Below are 20,652 nucleotides of genomic sequence, written 5' to 3' on the forward strand. Positions count from 1 at the left end.
AGGGTAATTACAATGACGGTGACCATTCATCATTACAATTATACAGATCAACACAATTACAATGATGACGTTAATCGTTACAATCATAAGCACTACCAGAATGATAACTATTATTACAATCATTATCAACAGTATCATGACCATTGTAACGATTATGATTATTGCAATCATGACAATCGTCATGGTGATCATCACTAATGATGATGCAGATGACTGCGATCGCCGGGCGGTTTACAAACGTGCCCAATTTCTCTCCCCATACTTCAAAATAAACAAATCGACGTTACATCTCACCGGCCTTCGCCGGTGCGGCCTAGCGAGGCCGTACCCACAAAGATGCGTCCCTCGGGGCAGGACAACTAGCCGAGGCCGCTCTCTCCCGGGGCAACACACCCGGGGCGCCGGGAATCGCCCATGACACAACCAGAAACATCAGCAGCATCACCACCAGACCCATCAAGCTATGAGGCAGCAAGCCTCAAGTTCCCTCGTCACATCTCTCACCAGCAATCAACAGCGACTCCCTCACACACTCACCTGATTCAAATCCTCATCGCAGAGCAAATGCGACTCCCGTGGCTTGAAGCAGTTCTGGCATTTGGTTTTGTTGAAGATGTTCGCCTGGAACTTGCGGCACGGGTTATCCTTGGCGGCAAGCATGGTGCTGCGTATTGTATTTGTTCTTATTGCGTTGTTAAGTTATAGTATTTGCACATGCATACATACATACATACGCACACATACACACGTACAGACACACACACGCGCGCACTCACTCACACACACACACCCCCGACCGGACCGATTGAAGCTCAAATGACTGCCCGGTCGAGCGAGCAACTGCCTGGCCGGTGGACTGACTGATGAGTGAGCGAGTGGCCGCAAGAGTGACTGGAAGAGTGACTTAGAAGAGTGACTTTGAAGAACTGAGCGAGTGAATGAGCGGAGCGACTGAGCGCAACGACCACCTGGGACGAGCGCCTCCGAGTGACTGAGCGCTGCTGCCTGCGAGCCGCTTCACTCCCTCCGCGCCCGCGCGCGCGCACGACTACAACGGCTCCCTCACTCCGGCAACGGAGACAACAACAAAATAGATCCCTAAAAGTAAAAATAGATCCCATTGTGCACAATTCCTTGAGCAAGCACCTATTGTATTGCTTACAATACCGATTTGATTTGTGATATCTCCATACACATCTACGCAGTCTCACCCACACGTTAGCACCGGTCTTTTTTTGCGACACAGACTGATGCAAAGCATTATGTAATTTACTCATTTTTGGCTGAGTGGAAAAAAACTTGAATATGTATCTATACTGGAGGAATCCGATGAGCTATAAAGTTATTTTTTCACAGACGTCCAGTACAGTGTCGAAGAGGAGCGCTGAGGCAGATTCTGATTGTGGAACAGGCTATGTGTGGGGGGACCTGGTCAGGGATCGAACCCAAACTAATGAGACTTGGAAGTCACTGCTCTCCAGCCTTTGATTAAGCTTCGGCCGAAAGTCCCCTCTGACCTTTCCCTGAACCCAGATAAAGGATTCAACTCTCCTCCAACTCTGTATTAGTAATGACGTCAAACAATCATTCCTGCACGCGGCCTGTTCACGCGGTTTTGCAGGCAGGAATTACAACTCCATGTACGGTAATTTCCAAGACATTAACAATCCAATAGAATAATCATTTGAGTTGATACATTTTGACCAGTTCAGACATCACAAGGTTAAATGATAATGACCTATCTTAAGTAGATATAGACATAAAAGAGACCGCACAACCTTATATTGAGCCCCACATTGCACCCTCCTGTATTAAGTTATTCCCTGTTGTTTATTTCCTTTGCTTGTTATAAACGCACAACGGCTGTCATCAGAAAATCTGAGACTTTGAATATTTTCTCCACTCATCTTTGGGCCTCCGTTTCTCCAATTAAATGTCCAGGTCACGGCTTTCGGTGTTTGCTGTGAAGCACTTTGGCGAAAGCATCTCATCTTGTCTATCTCCCCTTAAAACACGCGGTTAGTTAGTTAGTTAGTTCCTTTCATCCAGCAGCTTGACAAAGGGATGTAACTTAATGTCGATTGTAGGCGTCCACCAGGGAGGCGGAATAATTAGATCAGCTCATGCGCAGGTGCAAGGATGGTCCCCAGTAATCATGTAACATTGCACCAATGTTAGTCCAATGTTCCATGTTTACTGGGCCAACACACGTTGTCCCAACGTTCCATGTTGACAGGGCTAGTGACATCGCAGCATTGTGAGAGATGGAGGCGGTTTGGGAAGGCGTTCATCCAGCAGTTGAGTGATCGTGGTTGATTGCGCTAACATCCAAACTGCATTCGTATTGTGCAGTATGTTGAAGGAATCTTGAGTGCCCGAAGAAAACCAATGCAGAGGGGAACATCCCTCATCCTCAAGACACACACATTCCATTCACACACGTAAAACATGCATCTTTTTAATATCGTATGATAATACTGTTAAATATGTTTTTCCTTATATTGTAGTTTGTGCATAGATTAATACAAAAACAAAGAGTACAAAAATGTAAGCTATGAATGAGTTAACGAAGCACAAGTCCGTGATTAACAGCTTTGAAAATAAATAGTAAAAATTATATTAGCTCGTTTGGGCACTTAATTGTATCTCTGCACTATAGACTAGAATTGTTTTTTTTTATAAGTCGTGAGATAGAGATTTCATAAGCGTGTTGTTGCGCAGCGCCTATTGGTTTACAACTTGGACACATTTCCGTCTTTTTTATGGATTGTTCTCATCACTAATATAAATTCCACAATTTATTTACACAACGCGTGGGATTTCGATGATTGCAGCGGCGTGGCGTGGTTGGCACGGGGCTCTCCTGGTGTTGACAGGGAATGTTAAATGTCCCCCTTCTTCATAACGGTGACCACCCATCAACTCAAAACACTCGAGAAAACCCGGTTTAATCACAATGCAATCCAGTGGTTATTCACCTTCACTGCAGCCTTGCACCCCTTTGGTTCTGAATCGTGAAAAAACAACATGGATAATGTTAATAAACACATAGGGTTTGATGAAACAAATGAGTTGTACTTACGTGCCCGTCCTTAATTTGTGCTTTCGATTACTAACCTTCTAAAAAAATTCTGGCCCATGTCTCGCACCCCCCAGGGGCACGGTGCATGCCACCCCAGGTTAAGAAGAAGCTGAAGAACCACCGAATTAATCTGCGTGAATCTATGGGTCTACCTGAGTCTGTGCCAGTCCATCCTTCTTTCTTCTTCGGAAGGCTGACGTCGATGTAAGGCCAACATCTGTAACATTATACTGGTAGGAACCTCCTGGTTACACCAGCCCACAGGGGATTATTGTGTCCGTCGTGCAGGGAGGGGCTGGGTGGGGAGGGTGGGGAGGGGCTGGGTGGGGAGGGTGTGGAGGGGCTGGGTGAGGAGGGTGGGGAGGGGCTGGTGGGGATGGGCTGGGTGGGGCTGGGTGGGGAGGGGCTGGGTGGGAAGGGTGGGTGGGTGGGGCTGGGTGGGGAGAGGAGGGTGGGGAGGGTGGGGCTGAGTGGGGGGTGGGGCTGGGTGGGGAGGGGCTGGTCACCCCGTGGTGCCCTTATAAAACTCAACGTTTAACCTACTCACGCCGGCTTGTGCCCGCACTCACAGTCGGCCATATTTGCTGAATACACCACGCCGCCGTTGACCCTGGCCATTGACCGAGTAACCCGACGTTCCTACCAGCTCCCTCCGCAGGAATGTGTTCGTTGCACTTCTGCGGTTGAGCCAGATAATGTTGGCGGCTAAGAGGACAGCGCAGTGGGTGAATCTCCGTGGTTGTGATGCCTCCTCCATCGTGACGGTGTTCGTGAATCGGGTCCCATTGCATCCTCGTTCTGCGTTCCACGGTCCATTCTGCGCGGTGGCCAGTTTCCTCACGACTGAGTTTATTGTTCATTGTTATTATACATCATCATCAACATCAGAAACTAGGAGCTGCTAATGCCGCGGATTGTGCGCAGTGGATGCGGTTCGGCGGTCGAGGCCCCCAAGAAGCCCTGGCGGGTGAGAGAGCGATGCCCACGGAGATCTTCTTTGCCGTCTCCACCAGTGGGGGGCCTCCCGTGGTGCGATGGATGCAAGTGTGGGGGGCTGAGTGAGCCCCCCACGATTTACCGCTCGCCTGGACCGGCCTCGGGGCGGCAGCTGTACCGCCTGTTCACTCGACATGCATCCGTCACTACTACTACTGCTATTGTTTTCAAGGCATGTTATTGTTTTTTTGTAATGTAGACAATGTAAATAACATTTTCGTTGCCTTTTTTTGACGTGACGGGACCGCTCAGGCAAAATCCGAGGCGAGCGAGCGCCCCCTCGTTGGCGCTTAAGGCTCCGGGCCCCCCGCATAAATGTCTAACCTTTTATCCTTCCTCCAATCGCCAAAAAACATCTCGGATACGCGACTGTTCGATGGGTAAAGTGGCCGACAGCGGTTTAAATCGGCTGCGGAGAACATCGTTCGATCAAACGAGATCGACGAAGGGGGCGCTGGGCAGCAGCGCCTATATAAGGAAACCTGCGCCGTGGCGTTAACGTGTAGCCCCAGTGGCCTAATGGATAAGGCACTGGCCTCCTAAGCCAGGGATTGTGGGTTCGAGTCCCATCTGGGGTGTGCGGATTTTAATTTTATTAACGGCGCCTGTTGGTACTGCTCGCGCGAATTACACGTGGCGATGATGAGTCGAAAGTACGCCTCGGATTATTTATTTCGTGCGGAGAGAACTGCCGTTGGGGTTTTTTTTTAAAGAGACAGGCCGTGGACAAAAATCTTATGATTTGTAAACGTGCAGTGCTGCCCCCTAATGGCCAAGGTGGCCACGTTACGTTTGGGCAGTCGTGGGTGAATCAAAACGACGACCAATTTTTTGTTACACTCTACATAATGTATATATTGCCCTTAATCATTGGCACAAGCCAAGAAAAATATTAAGGTCCCAAGAGGCTCAAGTTGCCCCGGATTTATTTGTGTAAATCATCTCACTTGATCTCACTAAATTTTAAAAATACAGTGGCGTCGTTGGCAAGAAGAGTTGGGACATTTGCATGCCGGCGTTATGGTCCACAGTTGACAAATTACCAGAGGTGGGACAAAGTCATTGTTATGCAAGTCCAAGTCGAGTCGCAAGTCATCAAATTCATGACTCGAGTCTGACTCGAGTCCAAGTCACATGACTCGAGTCCACATCTCATAGGTGGGACAAAGTCATTGTTATGCAAGTCCAAGTCGAGTCGCAAGTCATCAAATTCATGACTCGAGTCTGACTCGAGTCCAAGTCACATGACTCGAGTCCACACCTCTGCAAATTACGGTATTACAGAACCCCAAAATGACTCAGTTGGAAAACACATCGCAATTATCGCCCCCATACTGCGAAAGTTGGCAGGAACTTCCTGGAAAAAGAGCCGTGAGACTCAAATAATTTTTTTGTAAAAAAAGTTTGACAATAACTAAACACAACTATCTCTATATTTGTGTACATTATCCGATTTCACTCCATCGACACCTCTGATCCAGATCTTTTCTGTGATCCCTTTTCTTAAATATATAAATTTAAAAAGGTCCTCGGAAAAATCTTCTGTGGGCCTCCAATGGGTTGCCAACACCTCTACCCTTCAGAAATTGAACATGCGACATAAGGCACTTTGTCATATCATCAGCCAGTCGATCCACTGCTGGATGAAGGCCTCCCCCAACTCACAACCATCCCTCACGATCCTGCGATCCAACCATCCATCGAGCTGATGTCAACCCTACACGATAATTTCATGAATATAAGCATGGACCCGTCATTGGCATTTCATATTTACGACATACATATTTTATGTGTACGCTTGAACTCGTATCTTCGCAGGCGTATATATTTTAAAATTATTATCTTGTTCTGCTGTGCTTGGGGAGCGTAAACAATTGCGATCTATTAAACAGAAATCACGACGCAGTTAGAATATTAACAAAAGACAACACAGCATCATTGACGTAACAGTCCCATCTTATCAATATGTGTGTGTATTAATATTGCATTTCAATACATGTTGGGGGTAAAATTATTAACGGGCACTAAAATGTACCGAAACTGTTGTTCCGCTTTCCAATTCACGCGTAGATTATAGTGCATATGCAAGGTACTAGAGAGTATTAAACGCCTTAAAAATACAGCACTTAAGTCGCTTGGCAGAGCGAAATGCAAATAGGAGCCGGCAAACACCGCAATTGAGCATTTAGCAGATGCTCATTGAGGAAGTGAGTCTCAGACAGAAACCAACCGGCAGAACCAACCAAGAATCCACCGTTAGATGAACACCGCATCGGCCAAAGGGGTTGTTTGACCATACTTCACCACTCTGGCCAATGCGGGCTGAGAAAAGGGGCATAGATACAACATGACGAGACAGGGCGGGGTTGCGCTCAAGACCGGTTCAGATGACACTCGCCACTGATGGTAGGGAATTGAACTCGGGTGTCCGGTTCGCAGTTCGGTGAGTACGCTAATAACGCTACCGCCCCACACCGCACGAAAAGATTAATTTAACAGTACTGGACAGTATGGGAGTGTTTTGCCAATTCTTACATGGTGTGCGGTATGTGGGAATTAACTTGTGCCTCTTTGTACTTCAACAAATGTTTGCACCCATGCTAAACGTTTCGCCGAATAATTGTATTTAACAGCTCCCTGTTAAGACTGGAGTTGGTGGCACGCGACTTAGTAACCGCAGTCACAGCGCGAAGTATACTGGATGTGGTGTGCAAGGTACATACATATATTTTTTATACCAGGTCGCAGCACTGGGAAAATGCGGCTGAAATGAATCCACGGTGGCACAAGTGTGCATCACAACAAATGCACTCACCTAAAACATGCTAGGCCTTGTCGAAGGCATATGAATGGGCTTTCACCTGATTTAAGTGAAGGGTTTGCTATAACATATGTAATCAACTAGTACGGTTTTTCAAAGTACGCAAAACTTGTTTACGTTGTGTTTTCCGCTGATTGGCGTTAACAGGATTAATACTCTACTTGTGCAACTGGGCCTCATTGAATGGTTGAAGGTGCTTGGCACCCAACACCAGAATTCTTTCAAACATAACTCTAATTACTTGACGTTATACAGGCTAGGTAGTTCCACCATTGGAACCTCATTTGCCAGTAAACAATATAATTGTTTTTTTACCCTTTTATCTGGCAACAAAACTGACACTTTTTTTTACAAGGAGTCATGTTTGCATAGACCACAATACCTGCAGTCATAATGCAAACAAAAAACATAACTCTGATAAGGACAGTGCATACATTATCAGAGTTATGTTTTTTGTTTGCATTATGACTGCAGGTATTGTGGTCTATGCAAACATGACTCCTTGTAAAAAAAGGTGTCAGTTTTGTTGCCAGATAAAAGGGTAAAAAAACAATTATCAGGCTAGGTAGTTGTTGCTTTGTCTGAATGACAAACACTATTGCCCTAATGGGGCCTTGCGGACGCGACTCCACTTGTTATCCTGCTTGCACACTCAAAGGTGCGGCCCTTGCAGCGTTATGCTCACGCCACTGGTGGCGGAAGCGCCTCCACGAGAGGAAGCCACCCAGAGCCCATTCATAGGATGGGAATTCTGGCCGAATCTTGTTCACTCAACCCTGCACAAATCTAACTCGGAATCACTTACACGTAGCTGGTGGCATTCATATCAGCTATAAGGCAACAATTACCAAAACGGATTGTATCGTGGGGTGATTGCACCGTCTTGGTTGGAGAACCAAAGGTTTCCACCCACCATAAATCACGTAACATTAGATTAAAACAGCATATATGTTCCTGCATATCAAACTAGTCAGCTTTAATGTGATTTAGCACAAAATAAATGTTGGTACATGAGTCGATCTCCGAAATATATATGAAAACGTGTTGTCATTCATCCACAACACATTTCCAATCGGTTAAATTATTAAATATAAAAAATATATAAGGGTGTTTTTACAATGTTCAAATTCATCTTGAATAATGTTGGACTAAATGTATGATCACAAAATTAGTTTTTGTCTCGGAATGTTCCAAAAGTATGACGTCACAGGGAATGTTCACTTCATGATGTCGTCCATGCTTTTGACAGTGTCAGATGGCATCAGGTGACATTACATAGATTTAGCCGAAAAAACCGAACCGAAAATTGTCGTTAAAAATAAAAAAATACATTTTATAATCATCCGGACACTCATCCCGAATACAATACTAGCAGAAACAAAACAAAAGCTGTGATTACAATAATTAAAACGCAGGCATAAAGACAACCGATATTTAGCACTATCCACCCCCCCCCCGTAGAAGAAGAGCGCGCAGGTGCGTTTATTCAAAGAGTTTATTCGGCAAAGTAACACGTTCAGAGGTTAAGATGTGCACAGCCTGTTATAAAGCACCACGTACGAATCGAGACCTGCACGCTCAGCTCACACGTCGGGTTCCCCTGTACAAACGATATTCTTCCAAAAACTGCGACGTCAGAATTTTACCTACGGCAAACTCATACTGGAGACTAAATCACGTGGGCGAAAGAACATCACCGTAAAATTATACAAATCACAAAGCGGCAAAATTTTAGTGAAAATTAACTGTTGGCGAATTTCAGTTTAAGCTTCGAATTCACGGTGGATATTTTAACACCGACATTTCGCTTCGGATAACTCGGGGGTCCGGAGCCACGTGCAGCTCTTTAAGGAACTGCTTCATTACGTCAAGGACCATTCACGTACATTTCGACTCTTGAAATAGATATTTTTTTGCACCGAAAACGAAAAAAATGGTCGTTATTCTGATTCTTGACCCCAGTCAACTAATGGTCATTTTCTATCTGTATCACACATCACCCAGGTTGTAGACAATGTTTATTAACTCAATTCATCACTGCTCTGCGTTAAAAATAAGGGGTTCAGAAAGTGTTCCACTTGTCCCATAATTGCGTGGCATTTCATATTTTTGTCCAAATAAAATATCACAAAATTTACATTCAAGGAAAATATTACCTCCAAATTGAAAGGATAACATTAACTGTGTTGGTATTGCTGCCGTGTCAGGCGTTATACCTATTACAAACATTAAATACGTGCAGTGTTTCATTTTAACCTCAGTGAAACAGGTTTAAAAGTATAATTACAATGAAATCAGATCACGGTGAAATATAGTAAAATGCATATTCAAACAAATGTCCCATTCAGATTCCCTTTAAGTGGGCTTCAACTGCTATCATTGCATATTGCCTGTGTTGGTACCTCAGAAAAATTAGCATATTAATTTCGATGATCCCCTTCCTGCTAGAATTAATCAGATATTTTTCCAAATGGAATAAAAAGACCCATTTACAAATGACAGTAATAAAATCATGCACATGTTTACGGCCGGCTACACCAGCTTTTTTCATTTTGGCCAGAATGCAGCCATTGTTTTATGGTGTAACAAAAGGTACTAAAATAAATTGCGCGATGATGATGGAGTGCCACTCAGCGGAAAACTAATTTACCAATAGTGCACACTAATAGCACTATTCCTTGACTTTCAAGTCATTTGCAGTGAAACCATTGTGAAAAGGCCTGTTTTTTTGAGTCACCAGACAAGGCAAAAAAAAGCGTTTGTTCGTTGCAAGTATTTATCTTATTGATAGCTTGTAGATGCATACATCACCTGTATCCTAGTTTGTCCAGCATATACTTGAAGCGTCGTTCATACTGTATTGTTAAGCTAAAGCACATCATGATAGCAATTACACTTTCATGTTGTAACGTCAATGCAATGCTCGACTCTAACTTTAGAGCGTTTGTTTTCCTCTCTTAGCAAAGCTTTACATTTATTCGTGTTGGATAACCCGGCAGACAAAGCTGATGTACGTGTCTACGGAAACCATTCGCGGTTGGCTTGCATCTTCCTTAAACAAGCCATGTCAGGGGCTGTTGCTGTATTTAATAGCAAATTAATATTTTACAGCAGGAACAAAAATAAATGGCACTTTTCCCTGCTGACACAGGGTGCTCCTGCTGTGAAGTTCAGAAATTCCTGCAGATCTGAGACGGCCCCACTGAAGCGTATCAAAAAGCACAAGTTAAAAGCCCACACAAACTTTCCTCATATAGAGATACGTTCTCTAACTATACATCGGTGTACATAATTCAGGTCTGTTTATTCGATGGCCCTTAACCCGAATTAATGGAAAAACACGACATTAAGTAAACAATTCAAGATAGTTTCTGCATTTTTTTCCAGCAGATGCCATCCACAAATGTACAACGAGTTGATATTTTTATACTGTTTACCTGTACACAACAATAACCAGAAAACATAGCCATGGCTTAACAGAACAAGATGCACACCCATGCCTATTGGGTCTGTTCAGCCAAGGTGGTGACACGAAGGGACTAACTTTGAACGTTAACATTCAATTCAAGAGCATGTTTAAGAACCCACAAATGTAATTTACTAAGTAGTGTCACCTTGACAATGCAACATTTGGCCGCTCTCCAGAGAACAAGAATGATTTTTGGAACAATTATATGCTGCACTAAATCTGGTGGACATTGTTACCCTTCACTGTCCACCCAACTCTGACCATCATTGTTAAAAAGGGAATATTTATACGAGTAATAAAAGTCGTTGCAGCACCTTGCAGCAAATATCTTACCAACAGAGAATAGAGGCATCATTTAATTTTGGGCTTTTCTGAAAAGCAGTGGTTCTCGTGGCAATTTAAACCGACAGGCAACTTAAAAAGTAAAACGCAGATCTTTCAGCTGAACTGCACTCCAAGTGAACTACAAGTGCCGGACCAGATTTTCCAGATTGCACATGACTGGTTGCTCTAAATGTTTTTGCCACCAAGGTTAGCATTGTATTCAATTTCAGCTTTACATTGGCACCTCTGAAAAACACCGGCTGGAACACGCAATCAATTGATATGGTTCAGATGTATTTATTGCCAGGGGATAAATTCACGATATACTTCAAATGGAGCTTCCGCAATGGGAAAACACCACCTGAATATAGACCCAATGAAATTTACAATTTTAATGTGCCGCAGGTACCCATTCTTCTTGCTCAGAACACTAAAAATCAAAACTGACCTAACAAGAATTAAACAAGAACATAGCCTAGATATACTGTTAAGAGCCTGCTTCACTTTTATAAAGCTTCAAGCATAACGCTTTACAACTCAAAAGGAAGCAGTTAACACACTACAGCTTTAAAGATGAAGACATTCTCTATCTAGAGCGCTAACCTACGTCGACCGACCGCCTTCCTTAAGGTAAACACGCCCCTTTACTTCTGCGCGGCGCTGATGAGACAAGTCTGTAATGTGCCCGAGTCTCTTCGAGATTTGCCGTTGTTTTTCTTTTTTGACAAAACTGCTTAAAGGGACCAAATAAAATGCATAGCGAATGCAGGTGAAATCGATCGCCAAGGCACAAGCTCGTCGGCTTGTTTCTTTCTCGCTTTCCAAACGGAGACGACGCTCTTCTTGCCCGGCGCGGTGCAACGTGGGCCCTTTTTACGACGGGGCAAACCTCTTTGCTTGCGCACGGACTCGCTTCTCGTACTCCACCCTGTTTTGACTGGCGAAGAGTACATAAAAAAACCGCCATCAGTGCACAGAAACGTAGCACCTGACGAATACGTCGTATCGGTGAGCCTTGAAACGGCGACGACTCTTAAGTGGGGAGGGATTAAGACAAGGAATTGCATCATCAAGGTGTGGTCATCAGGTGTGGTCATCAGGTGCGGTTACCAGTAAATGGTGTATGCCTCTGCTTGGGCTGGATCCTGGATGTTGGGCTCATTGAGGAGTTCCTGGATTCCTAACAGGATCTGGCAGGAACATGCACATGTCAGATGAGAAACCTCAATAAGTACCAACAAGTCAAATTGGAATGTAGTAATTTTTTTTGGACCAGTTGTGAGCATTATATGGCCTCGCAACAGCCTCATGGTTGGAAGACATAAGCAGTTTCCAACACAGAACTGAATACACAGACTGCTTTTATTCAATCCTCAAAAAACACGACTTCACAGCTTTCTAATATGTAAAATGTAAGGTTGCAATTCTATACGGTCATTGCTTATATTAATTGGCAGTGTGCCATACAGACTTTCTTTAGAAGTGTTTGGTTGAAGAATGGTGTGAACTGTTGTGGTGGAAAACTTAGGCCATGGCCCGTCTAAAAAGCTGCGTCAGCTTTCCCCCCACCCCCTCTCTGATGTGTACACATGGGCTCCACTTGCAGCCCAATTTCATCCAAGCGTTATAAAAAATTTAAGCTGGGGAGAGAGCGCACTACCTGCTTGATGGTGATGGCAGGCCTCCAGTCCTTGTCTTCTTCCAGGATGGACAGGCACACGGTACCCGATGGGTACACGTTGGGGTGGAAAAGAGGCGGCTCGAATTTGCCTGCAAAGACGATAACCACGCAGCGAAGCAGCACGATGCACTTATGTACGTAGATTGAAAACTCTTTTTCGACTGAAAACTAATTTCTTTAGAACTACTTTTTGCGTTTAGTTTGTTGTCCTTCCCCCGCACACCTCCGATTAGCACAGTTGGCTACGTACGGTGTGAAACAAGTTCAACATACATACATATAGCGCTTGGGATAGAAACAAAAAACACAAGAAAAATGGGCAGTCATTATCCGAGGTTGTGATTTGTTTAACATACTCTTAGGTTTTTTCGGTAAAGTCACATAGGTAAAAAAGAATAATAAATGAAAATAAATACATTTATGTATTTTCATTTATGATTATTTTATTTTTTATTATTTTTTACCTACGTGACTTTACCGAAAAAACCCAAGAGTATGAATCCTTGCAGTGACGAAAGCTTCAAATCTAGAATTTCTTTAACAGTTGATTCTATTTTTTTTAAGCTGTGATGCATTGTAGTGCCTTTAATAGCTGCATGAGTCACATCAACTAAGTTTGTACAACATGCAGGAATAAAATACTCGATTCTCACAAGCAAGATTCAACACATATCCATGAGCTCAAGAATCGATGCATCGTTACAGGCCTAGGGCAGTGAGACATTCCTTAACGGTAGCACTTGACCATTGTAATGGCATGCATATTGAGCCCTTAACGATAAGCATGGGTAAGATATAGGAGTGGATGTTTACACTGCATATAACATTTACCCTGTGTGGTGTATTGAATGTCTGAGCACGTGCCATACATTTGTTTACATAGGGGGAAATGGGGCACTAATTAAATTACTGTACATGTGCACCCCCTAAGGAGTGACCCACGCCAAGACACTTTGGCAAGGCACAATGGCAACGGTAAATAGAATTGTGACAAAAATACGTCGTGGGTGCAAAAACGTAGGATCGATAACGCTTCCACTAATGGCACTCGGAATGCAGTCGTCCATGCCAACCTTAAAAATATATTCTATCGGTGCCTCAGAACACAGGTAGTTGTTGCTGTTGTTGTAAAACACCATACAAAATGAATGCCTTTCTTCTAGGAAAACGCAGACTGCGACGGTGACCATCAACCACACACATACTGCACCTAATGTGCACCACTTAGAAATCCTCTGCCAAGAAAGTTTTTTTTATTTCAATAATGCGAAATTAAACAATAGAGTTGAAACAGCTTTTCAACTCTATTGATCTGCTCGGTTTGTTTCTTTAAAGGAAGACAAGAGCTAAAAAGCAGCTTCGAGCACGTGAATAGATTCCCAAGCCAAGGCACCGAATCACAAAGGCCAGTGGACAAGACATGCAACGGCAGGCGCTCACATTTGGGAGGCGAGGAAGGGTAGTCGTCTTTGAAGAGCATTCGCAGTTTGTACAGTCCGCCTTCCCATGGGGTCTGCAGAGTGGAAACACATTAAAACAAACATTCCAAGCGGAGCTTTCGCCCTCTAAATATCGGCCTGGGAAAGGACGTGGGAAGCGCGCGGAGAAATCGCGATAATAAACGCTCTGCGGTGCCGAGAGAAAGGGCATGTCGCGTTCTTGCAGGGATTTTGGCAAGAACCCTCGCACCGCATGTGCAACAATTACCGTGCAGAGGACGAGCAAAAATCAAACGGGCTGCCCCCCATTCAGGGTAGGTTCTCTGGTACATGTAGCGTTAACATGTGTTGCGCTGGCTGCGTTCGCAAAGCGCTCAATCGGAGACGATACGGTGTAAATTGTGCGCCATTGGAAGTTAAGTGCGTCGCAACGTGTGTGTGTCTAAGTGAAAAATAATTGTGTTTTGGCGTGATTTAAAGTTCGCCTAAAAGAGCAATCAAATATTAAACACTCTGCTGCTTCAGACCGAGGCCGAAAGTGCTTTACGGCAGCAGTGGTGACAGTTCCAGTTGATGAGCTGGGAGAAACTAACTGCAGGTGGTGTGTGGTGAATGGCTTGTCTGACAGACTGCAGGAGGGAAAATACACTCACAGCTTTCTTCCCAGGGATAGCACACTCCCAGTTCATGAGGTTGAGTGTCCCATCAGGGTTTTTTGTAGGAACCGCAACAAAACCCTGTCAAGAAGAAAATAAACAGACGCGATGTTCAAATTAATTGGGAAAGTGCTCAATTCTTCGACCAAGTATATTACATGCTTACATTATGTGCATAGTAGAATGTAATGCATAATTGGTTTGCCATACAATCTCAATGAATATATGGGAAAAATATAACCTCTGCACCTTTGAAAATCCCAGGTTGTTTAAACAGACTGCTATTAGTTTGGGAGTAATGATGTGATATTTTTGTTTCCGTTAAGCCACTTATCCTTAACATATGACCTCAATTACGCATGTCTGCATGTCGCATCTGCTCTGCTAACGCAAGTTAAAATTTGATTGAATAAATGAGGTGCCAGACGCTCCGGGCTACATTTGAAACGAAGCGATCATGCACATCAAATGTACCCAAATTGTAATATAACATATTAACACAGGCATGTAAAACACTGACAAAATGTGTCTTTATTTCAAAATGGATAATTACAAACATGGATTTAATATTTTTTCCTGAAATAATAAATCAGACAGCTTGTCTGAGCAAATTACAGCACTGGGAATCTTCAACGATGATGCATAAAAACCACCTGGGGTCCAACGCACAAGTAATTTAGTACTCAACTCCATTTCATTGTGGAAAACATCTTTAAATAATGTGTAAGCTCACTAATGCATTTAAAAGAATGCTAACTTTTTCCCATGCAAAAGGAAACTCCCAACACATTCGACTTGTAAATTGCTTTCCATGCAAGTACTCCACCATATCAAAGTTCTGATCAACCCAAAAAGTGGCTTCTGCAAATGCAAAACAAACACCATAACAGAAAAGACACCAAACTATGAGAACTGTGATGAAAATTCGTCCCTTGAGGCTGTTAAATTTAGAAAGAAAATCAGGAAAGTGTTGCACACAACGCACCACGTTAAAATATAAAAACAAAATTACTTACGTACGGATGGTCTTTTCTCCACGCTTTACGTTCCTGGGCCAATCTGCTCAATGCTATTCCAGACATTGTTTTACGTATGTCAGAACTGTGAATGTAGAAGGGGGTTTCATTAACATGCGTTTTTGCATACAAAAAAAAATCTGAATTCCTATTTCTCTAAATAATAAACCATGGATGTATGAAAAAGCTCAAGATGTTAGGGATGGGGCTGGCTCCACTCTGTGCCAGCCACTCTGTGCCAGCCAGTTATACAATCTGTTGCCAGCAGCACTCCCTTGATTACATTGATCAATCAGGAGCGGTTACATGGCCCACCAGTAGGATAGCACGTTTCCCACTTGTTGCAGAGGGTTTTCAGTTTGCATCTGGCAGGCTACCCTGGTTATTGCTCCAGGTTGGTTTCAAATCATGCAATATGCGCCTGTCTGCCTCAGGGTGGGTATCAAAGATCCTGGAAATGTTATTTAAAAACAATAGGTCCTCTCGTCTGCGAAATCATTTTTTTTACTTAATTGGGATTATACAAAGCAACATCGATCCCTCCTGGGAGACTGCTGCAGACTATGTCTATGAAACATAGCACCTTTGTGATAGCCTGGTGCGCTATAAGAATGACGGGAATCCCGAATGTACTCATTATTATATATGGCAACATTGTAGTGTTCGTAAATAATCTATTAATACTGTCATAATAGTCATTTAAGCTGCCAATCCACTGCTGGATAGAAGACTTCCCACGGTGTGTCGGTCATGGGGGTTGTTTGGCCATAAGTTACCACACTGTTCAGTGCGGATTGGTGAAGTGGAAGGTGGGGGGGGGGATCAGGACCGGTTCAGGTATCACTTGCCATTAATATTGGCCATCGCCAGGAATCAAACTCAGGTAGCCAAGTTTGGAGCAGTGCTCTCCCCAGACATGCAGTGATGGCTTGTAAACATGGTTCAACTTTATAGTAAAAGTTCCAGGAATTTACAACAATGCAGCTGTCCAGACCTAGAACAGCACTAACGATGAAGATACACGCACTTGATACGCCAGGCAAGTGTACCATTATAAAATAATGCATTAAAAAACATATCAGGGACAAACCCGAGACGAATAATCACCACATGCCAAAAGGTTTCAACCAATGAGTATTAGATTGCAGTTGTCAACCATAAGCGACATAAACATGCATTGCTATTGATTGGTCGCTAATTACCTCATGTTCTGTTACGCGTCTTTTGCCACCATATATGTTGGTGGGAAGCTCATGGTAAAAACACAAAAAATAATAGTACTTAACGTGCACGTGTGGAGATTGTCATGTATGTTAACGTCAACAAAAAATTACTTCGGTACAAATGCCATAAACACCAAAAAGATGTGCACACTTTGCACTTTCCAGCTAAACAAACACTGGCTTAAGCATGTAACGAAACATAACGTTAGCTGTGCATGTCAGACAGCCTGTCAAACAGCCGTCAGCTGATGTAAAGAAAGCGGTGCTTGACATTTCTAAGACACATTCAGAGGGTGGATTTACTGCAGCTGGATAATCTCTTGTAAAATTAGCAGAAATCACTCATGGTAAACTTCACATAGAGGAACATTTCCGATTCGACCGCACACTTCATCTGAGCATACACTTAATATTGCAAGTGGCATATGCACAAAACGCAAGTGATTGTAGCAATGTGCTATCCCCCCCCATTTAATATCCCCTTACAGAATAGTTCATCATTTGTGAGTAAATAATCCCCTCCCCTACTAAGTTATCTATTAATAAAACAACACTTGAGGGTTGTACACTAATTATTTTAAAATTATTTTTAACACGGGTTTTACATAAACTTTTTTTCAATTGAGTTAGTTGCATTACATCAGTTTATTTTCCTTCATCTACAAAATAAGCCCAGAACAATGTATTGATGTTAATCGATTGTTTCCAGCACTTGTGAAGGACGCTACAGCTGCTAAGGTATTTGACACTTAAAGACAGTTTTTAAGTGGTGCACTTAAGCAGTCGCTTCTAAAGAGATATAATTTATAGGATTTCTTGGGAGAACGTGGGATTAATTGGTGTTGAGATGTCTCAGAAGGTTATGGGATTTTTGGATGGTAGAACTTCTTTGCAGATGGTATTTCTTTGGAGAAGGCACCTCAGATGGGGTATCTTTGGATATGGGGTATCTTTGGATATGGGATATATTGGTGATGCAATGTCTGAGATATTTTTTGGGGTTATGTAATGTCTCATGTAATGGGATTTATTAGTTGGGACTTCTAAGGAAGAATCAAATGTTTTTTGGTGATTTAATGTTTCACGAAGGGATGGGCTTTCTTGGGATATGAAAATGCTAGGGGGATGGGATTTCTTGGGATAGTATATCTAAAGAAGCAATATGACTTTAAGTGGATGTGATCTCTGAGGAGGGGGTGTGATTTAGTTAGAAGATTTCTTAGGATGTGATGGCGATTCTCAGGATGAGACGCTCTCAGGAATGAGATTTCTAAGAAAGAGATACTTCTTCGGAGGGGGTATATTACCTCTGATGGGAACGGTAGATCTAGATGTTGGACTGGTGTTATAATTGATCTGGTTATATCAATTATCTCTGGGTGTTCACGGTTTAACGCGAGCGGTCGTTATGGAGGGCCGAAGCCACACGTGTTGCCGGCTGTGCACAACCGAAACCATCACAACCATCACCACCGCCTATTACAGCCACCACACACACACACACAACCCAGCTCGCGTGGGCACAACATCAATTACGCATCGTTTAAAGCAATCGAGCCCAACACAGGAACGGCACACGTTCAGCACGTCCCAATAACCAAGAAATATGTCTAAGCTCGCACGGGGCCTAGTCAAGACAGGGCTCGACTCGGACCACGGCCGCCGCTTTTAGCGCGGCATGGAACTAAAACACACACTTACTCGACACGTTACTTCCACAACACGACGACAAACAAGGGCCACCCCTGAGATGACGACAACAACTTCTTTTCAGATCCGAGCGAGCAATTGGCGCGGCGTTTCAGGCGACGGCGCCTCCTGAAGGCCTCGGCAGCTTCTCCCGCCCCGCGCGTCACCAGAGGCCGCGAGGCCCCAACCGCACTCACCAGGCTCACGGCGACGGCGGGGTAGCAAGATGAAGCGGTTACAATCGCCGTGGTGGTGGTGGCGATGGCATTCGCCTTGATTAAATTATTTAGTTTTTAAAGAGAGAGTGGTGGTGGGGGTGGGGAAAAAGCGCGCGGGTTCCCGCCCTGAGGAAGATGGCGGCGGCGTCGCGAGACGGCCCAGGCCCCCACCTCGCGACCCTCGACCCCTGACCTATGACTCACCCCCACCCACCCCCCACTCTCTTTCATTCCATCGAAACTCATTCGTTTTCACTCAGTCATTCAATAATTCCTCGAACCTCTGTGCTTTTATTCGCTCATCGATTCCCTTATTGACTCCCACCCCCCCTCTCTTTAATTCCATCGAAACTCATTCGTTTTAACTCATTCAATCAATCATTCCTCGAACCTCTCAATGCTTTTATTCGCTCATCGATTCCCTTGACCCCCACCCCCCCTCTCTTTCATTCCATCGTAACTCATTCATTCAATCATTCCTCTTTCTCGAACCTGTGCTTTTATTCGCTCGATTCCCTTATTGACCCCCCCCTTTCATTCCATCGTAACTCATTCGTTCTCTCATTAATTTAATTAATCATTCCTCTTCCTCGAACCTCTGTGCTTTTATTCGCTCGATTCCCTTATTGACTCCCTCCCCCATCTCTCATTCCATCGTAACTCATTCGTTTTCACTCATTCAATCAATCGTTCCTCTCGCTGGAACCTCTCACACCTTTCATTTGCTCATCGATTCCGTCATTGAATCTCACCACCAACCCCTCTCATTCAATCGTAACGCATTCGTTATCACTCTCATTCATTTAATCAATCATTCCTCTTACTCAACCCTCTCAATACTTTTATTCGCTCATAGCTTCCCTCATTCACTCCCCCCCCACCCTCATTCAATCGTAACTCATTCGTTTTCACTCAATCATTCCTCTTGCTGGAACCTCTCAAATCTTTCATTCACGCATCGATTCCCTCATTGACTCATCACCCCCTCTCATTTCATCGTAGCTCAACTAGATCGCGTAATTACTACTGGCGAAACGTCGTACTCAGATTGTAAATGTTGTGGCTTGGCTCTCAAACACACCGGTGTGGTGCTTTACTAGTATACTACACTATACACTGCACTACTATACATTACTATTAACCAGAGGTGTGGACTCGAGTCATGTGACTTGGACTCGAGTCAGACTCGAGTCATGAATTTGATGACTTGCGACTCGACTTGGACTTGCATAACAATGACTTTGTCCCACCTATGAGATGTGGACTCGAGTCATGTGACTTGGACTCGAGTCAGACTCGAGTCATGAATTTGATGACTTGCGACTCGACTTGGACTTGCATAACAATGACTTTGTCCCACCTCTGCTATTAACACTACACTATACACTATTAACACTACACTATACACTACTATACACTACACTATACACTAGTGCTGTACTAGTGACGAATTGGCCACGTTCTGTTTACGTGAAAACCCTTACTTGTTGGCTGTGTCGGATGGTGGCGGGTTTTAACGACACATTTATATATTTACGCGATCTAACCCAAAAAAACTATTATGGATATTTATTGGTCGTGAAAGCCTGCTACGTGTTAAACTCACACGAGGGAAAGTGGACCAAAAAAGTAGTTTGCTTCCACATCTACTGACGACGAACTTTTGATCAATACCGAATTTATAGAGGTAGCTTGAAAAATGTGGATTTGTATTAGGTTTGAGAACAGGTTTTCCCCTTTTTTCTGGCAACAAAACAGGTGTTGAGATGTTAAAACACCAAACTGAAACCTTTTGCAAAGAATCATGTCTGCATTCACCACATTACTTGTGGTCAGAATGCAAACAAAAAAATACTCTGATAATATATGCATTGTCTTTGCATATATGCAAGCCAATGCATATATATGTATGTTTTTTGGCTTGCTTCCTGCTGACGATAGCATTAGCAAATACCGATAGAAAATATGGGTCACACCGAATCTGCAAAATATCTAGATAACAATGGGGGCTTGCATTATTTTCTAAACGAGCAGTGTC

At 43.6% G+C, this 20,652-nt stretch overlaps 2 protein-coding genes and 1 non-coding gene across 5 annotated transcripts in view; 1 reads left to right on the top strand and 2 right to left on the bottom strand.

Annotated features, from left to right (window-relative positions):
* The window catches only part of LOC144940792 (uncharacterized), a 158,406-nt gene extending 157,396 nt beyond the window's left edge, over window positions 1-1,010 (bottom strand). For both annotated transcript variants that reach the window (XM_078867200.1, XM_078867199.1), the window contains exon 1: window positions 538-1,010. In XM_078867200.1, the coding sequence (XP_078723326.1) occupies window positions 538-660 (123 nt within the window). In that variant the 5' untranslated portion in view covers window positions 661-1,010. The remainder of the gene's footprint in view (window positions 1-537) is intronic.
* A 3,573-nt stretch (window positions 1,011-4,583) lies between these two features.
* On the top strand, window positions 4,584-4,656 carry TRNAR-CCU (transfer RNA arginine (anticodon CCU)). Its single transcript has one exon. It is a non-coding gene; the product is annotated as a tRNA-Arg (tRNA).
* Window positions 4,657-7,997: 3,341 nt separating this feature from the next.
* On the bottom strand, window positions 7,998-18,794 carry UBE2I (ubiquitin conjugating enzyme E2 I). Of its 2 annotated transcripts, none has more exons than XM_078867202.1 (7): window positions 18,594-18,794; window positions 15,485-15,569; window positions 14,466-14,549; window positions 13,814-13,886; window positions 12,353-12,462; window positions 11,803-11,882; window positions 7,998-11,629 (listed from the first exon to the last, which is right to left on the bottom strand). In XM_078867202.1, exons 2-7 carry the CDS (start codon window positions 15,548-15,550, stop codon window positions 11,566-11,568), a joined length of 477 nt encoding a protein of 158 aa, XP_078723328.1. In that variant the 5' UTR covers window positions 15,551-15,569; window positions 18,594-18,794; the 3' UTR covers window positions 7,998-11,565. The 2 variants fall into 2 exon arrangements, with proteins under 2 accessions (XP_078723328.1, XP_078723329.1); XM_078867203.1 differs by lacking the exon at window positions 18,594-18,794 and adding an exon at window positions 18,409-18,575.
* Between the last annotated feature and the right edge of the window lie 1,858 nt (window positions 18,795-20,652).

This window comes from Lampetra fluviatilis, chromosome 23 (genome assembly GCF_964198595.1).
Source record: "Lampetra fluviatilis chromosome 23, kcLamFluv1.1, whole genome shotgun sequence".
NCBI lineage: Eukaryota > Metazoa > Chordata > Hyperoartia > Petromyzontiformes > Petromyzontidae > Lampetra > Lampetra fluviatilis.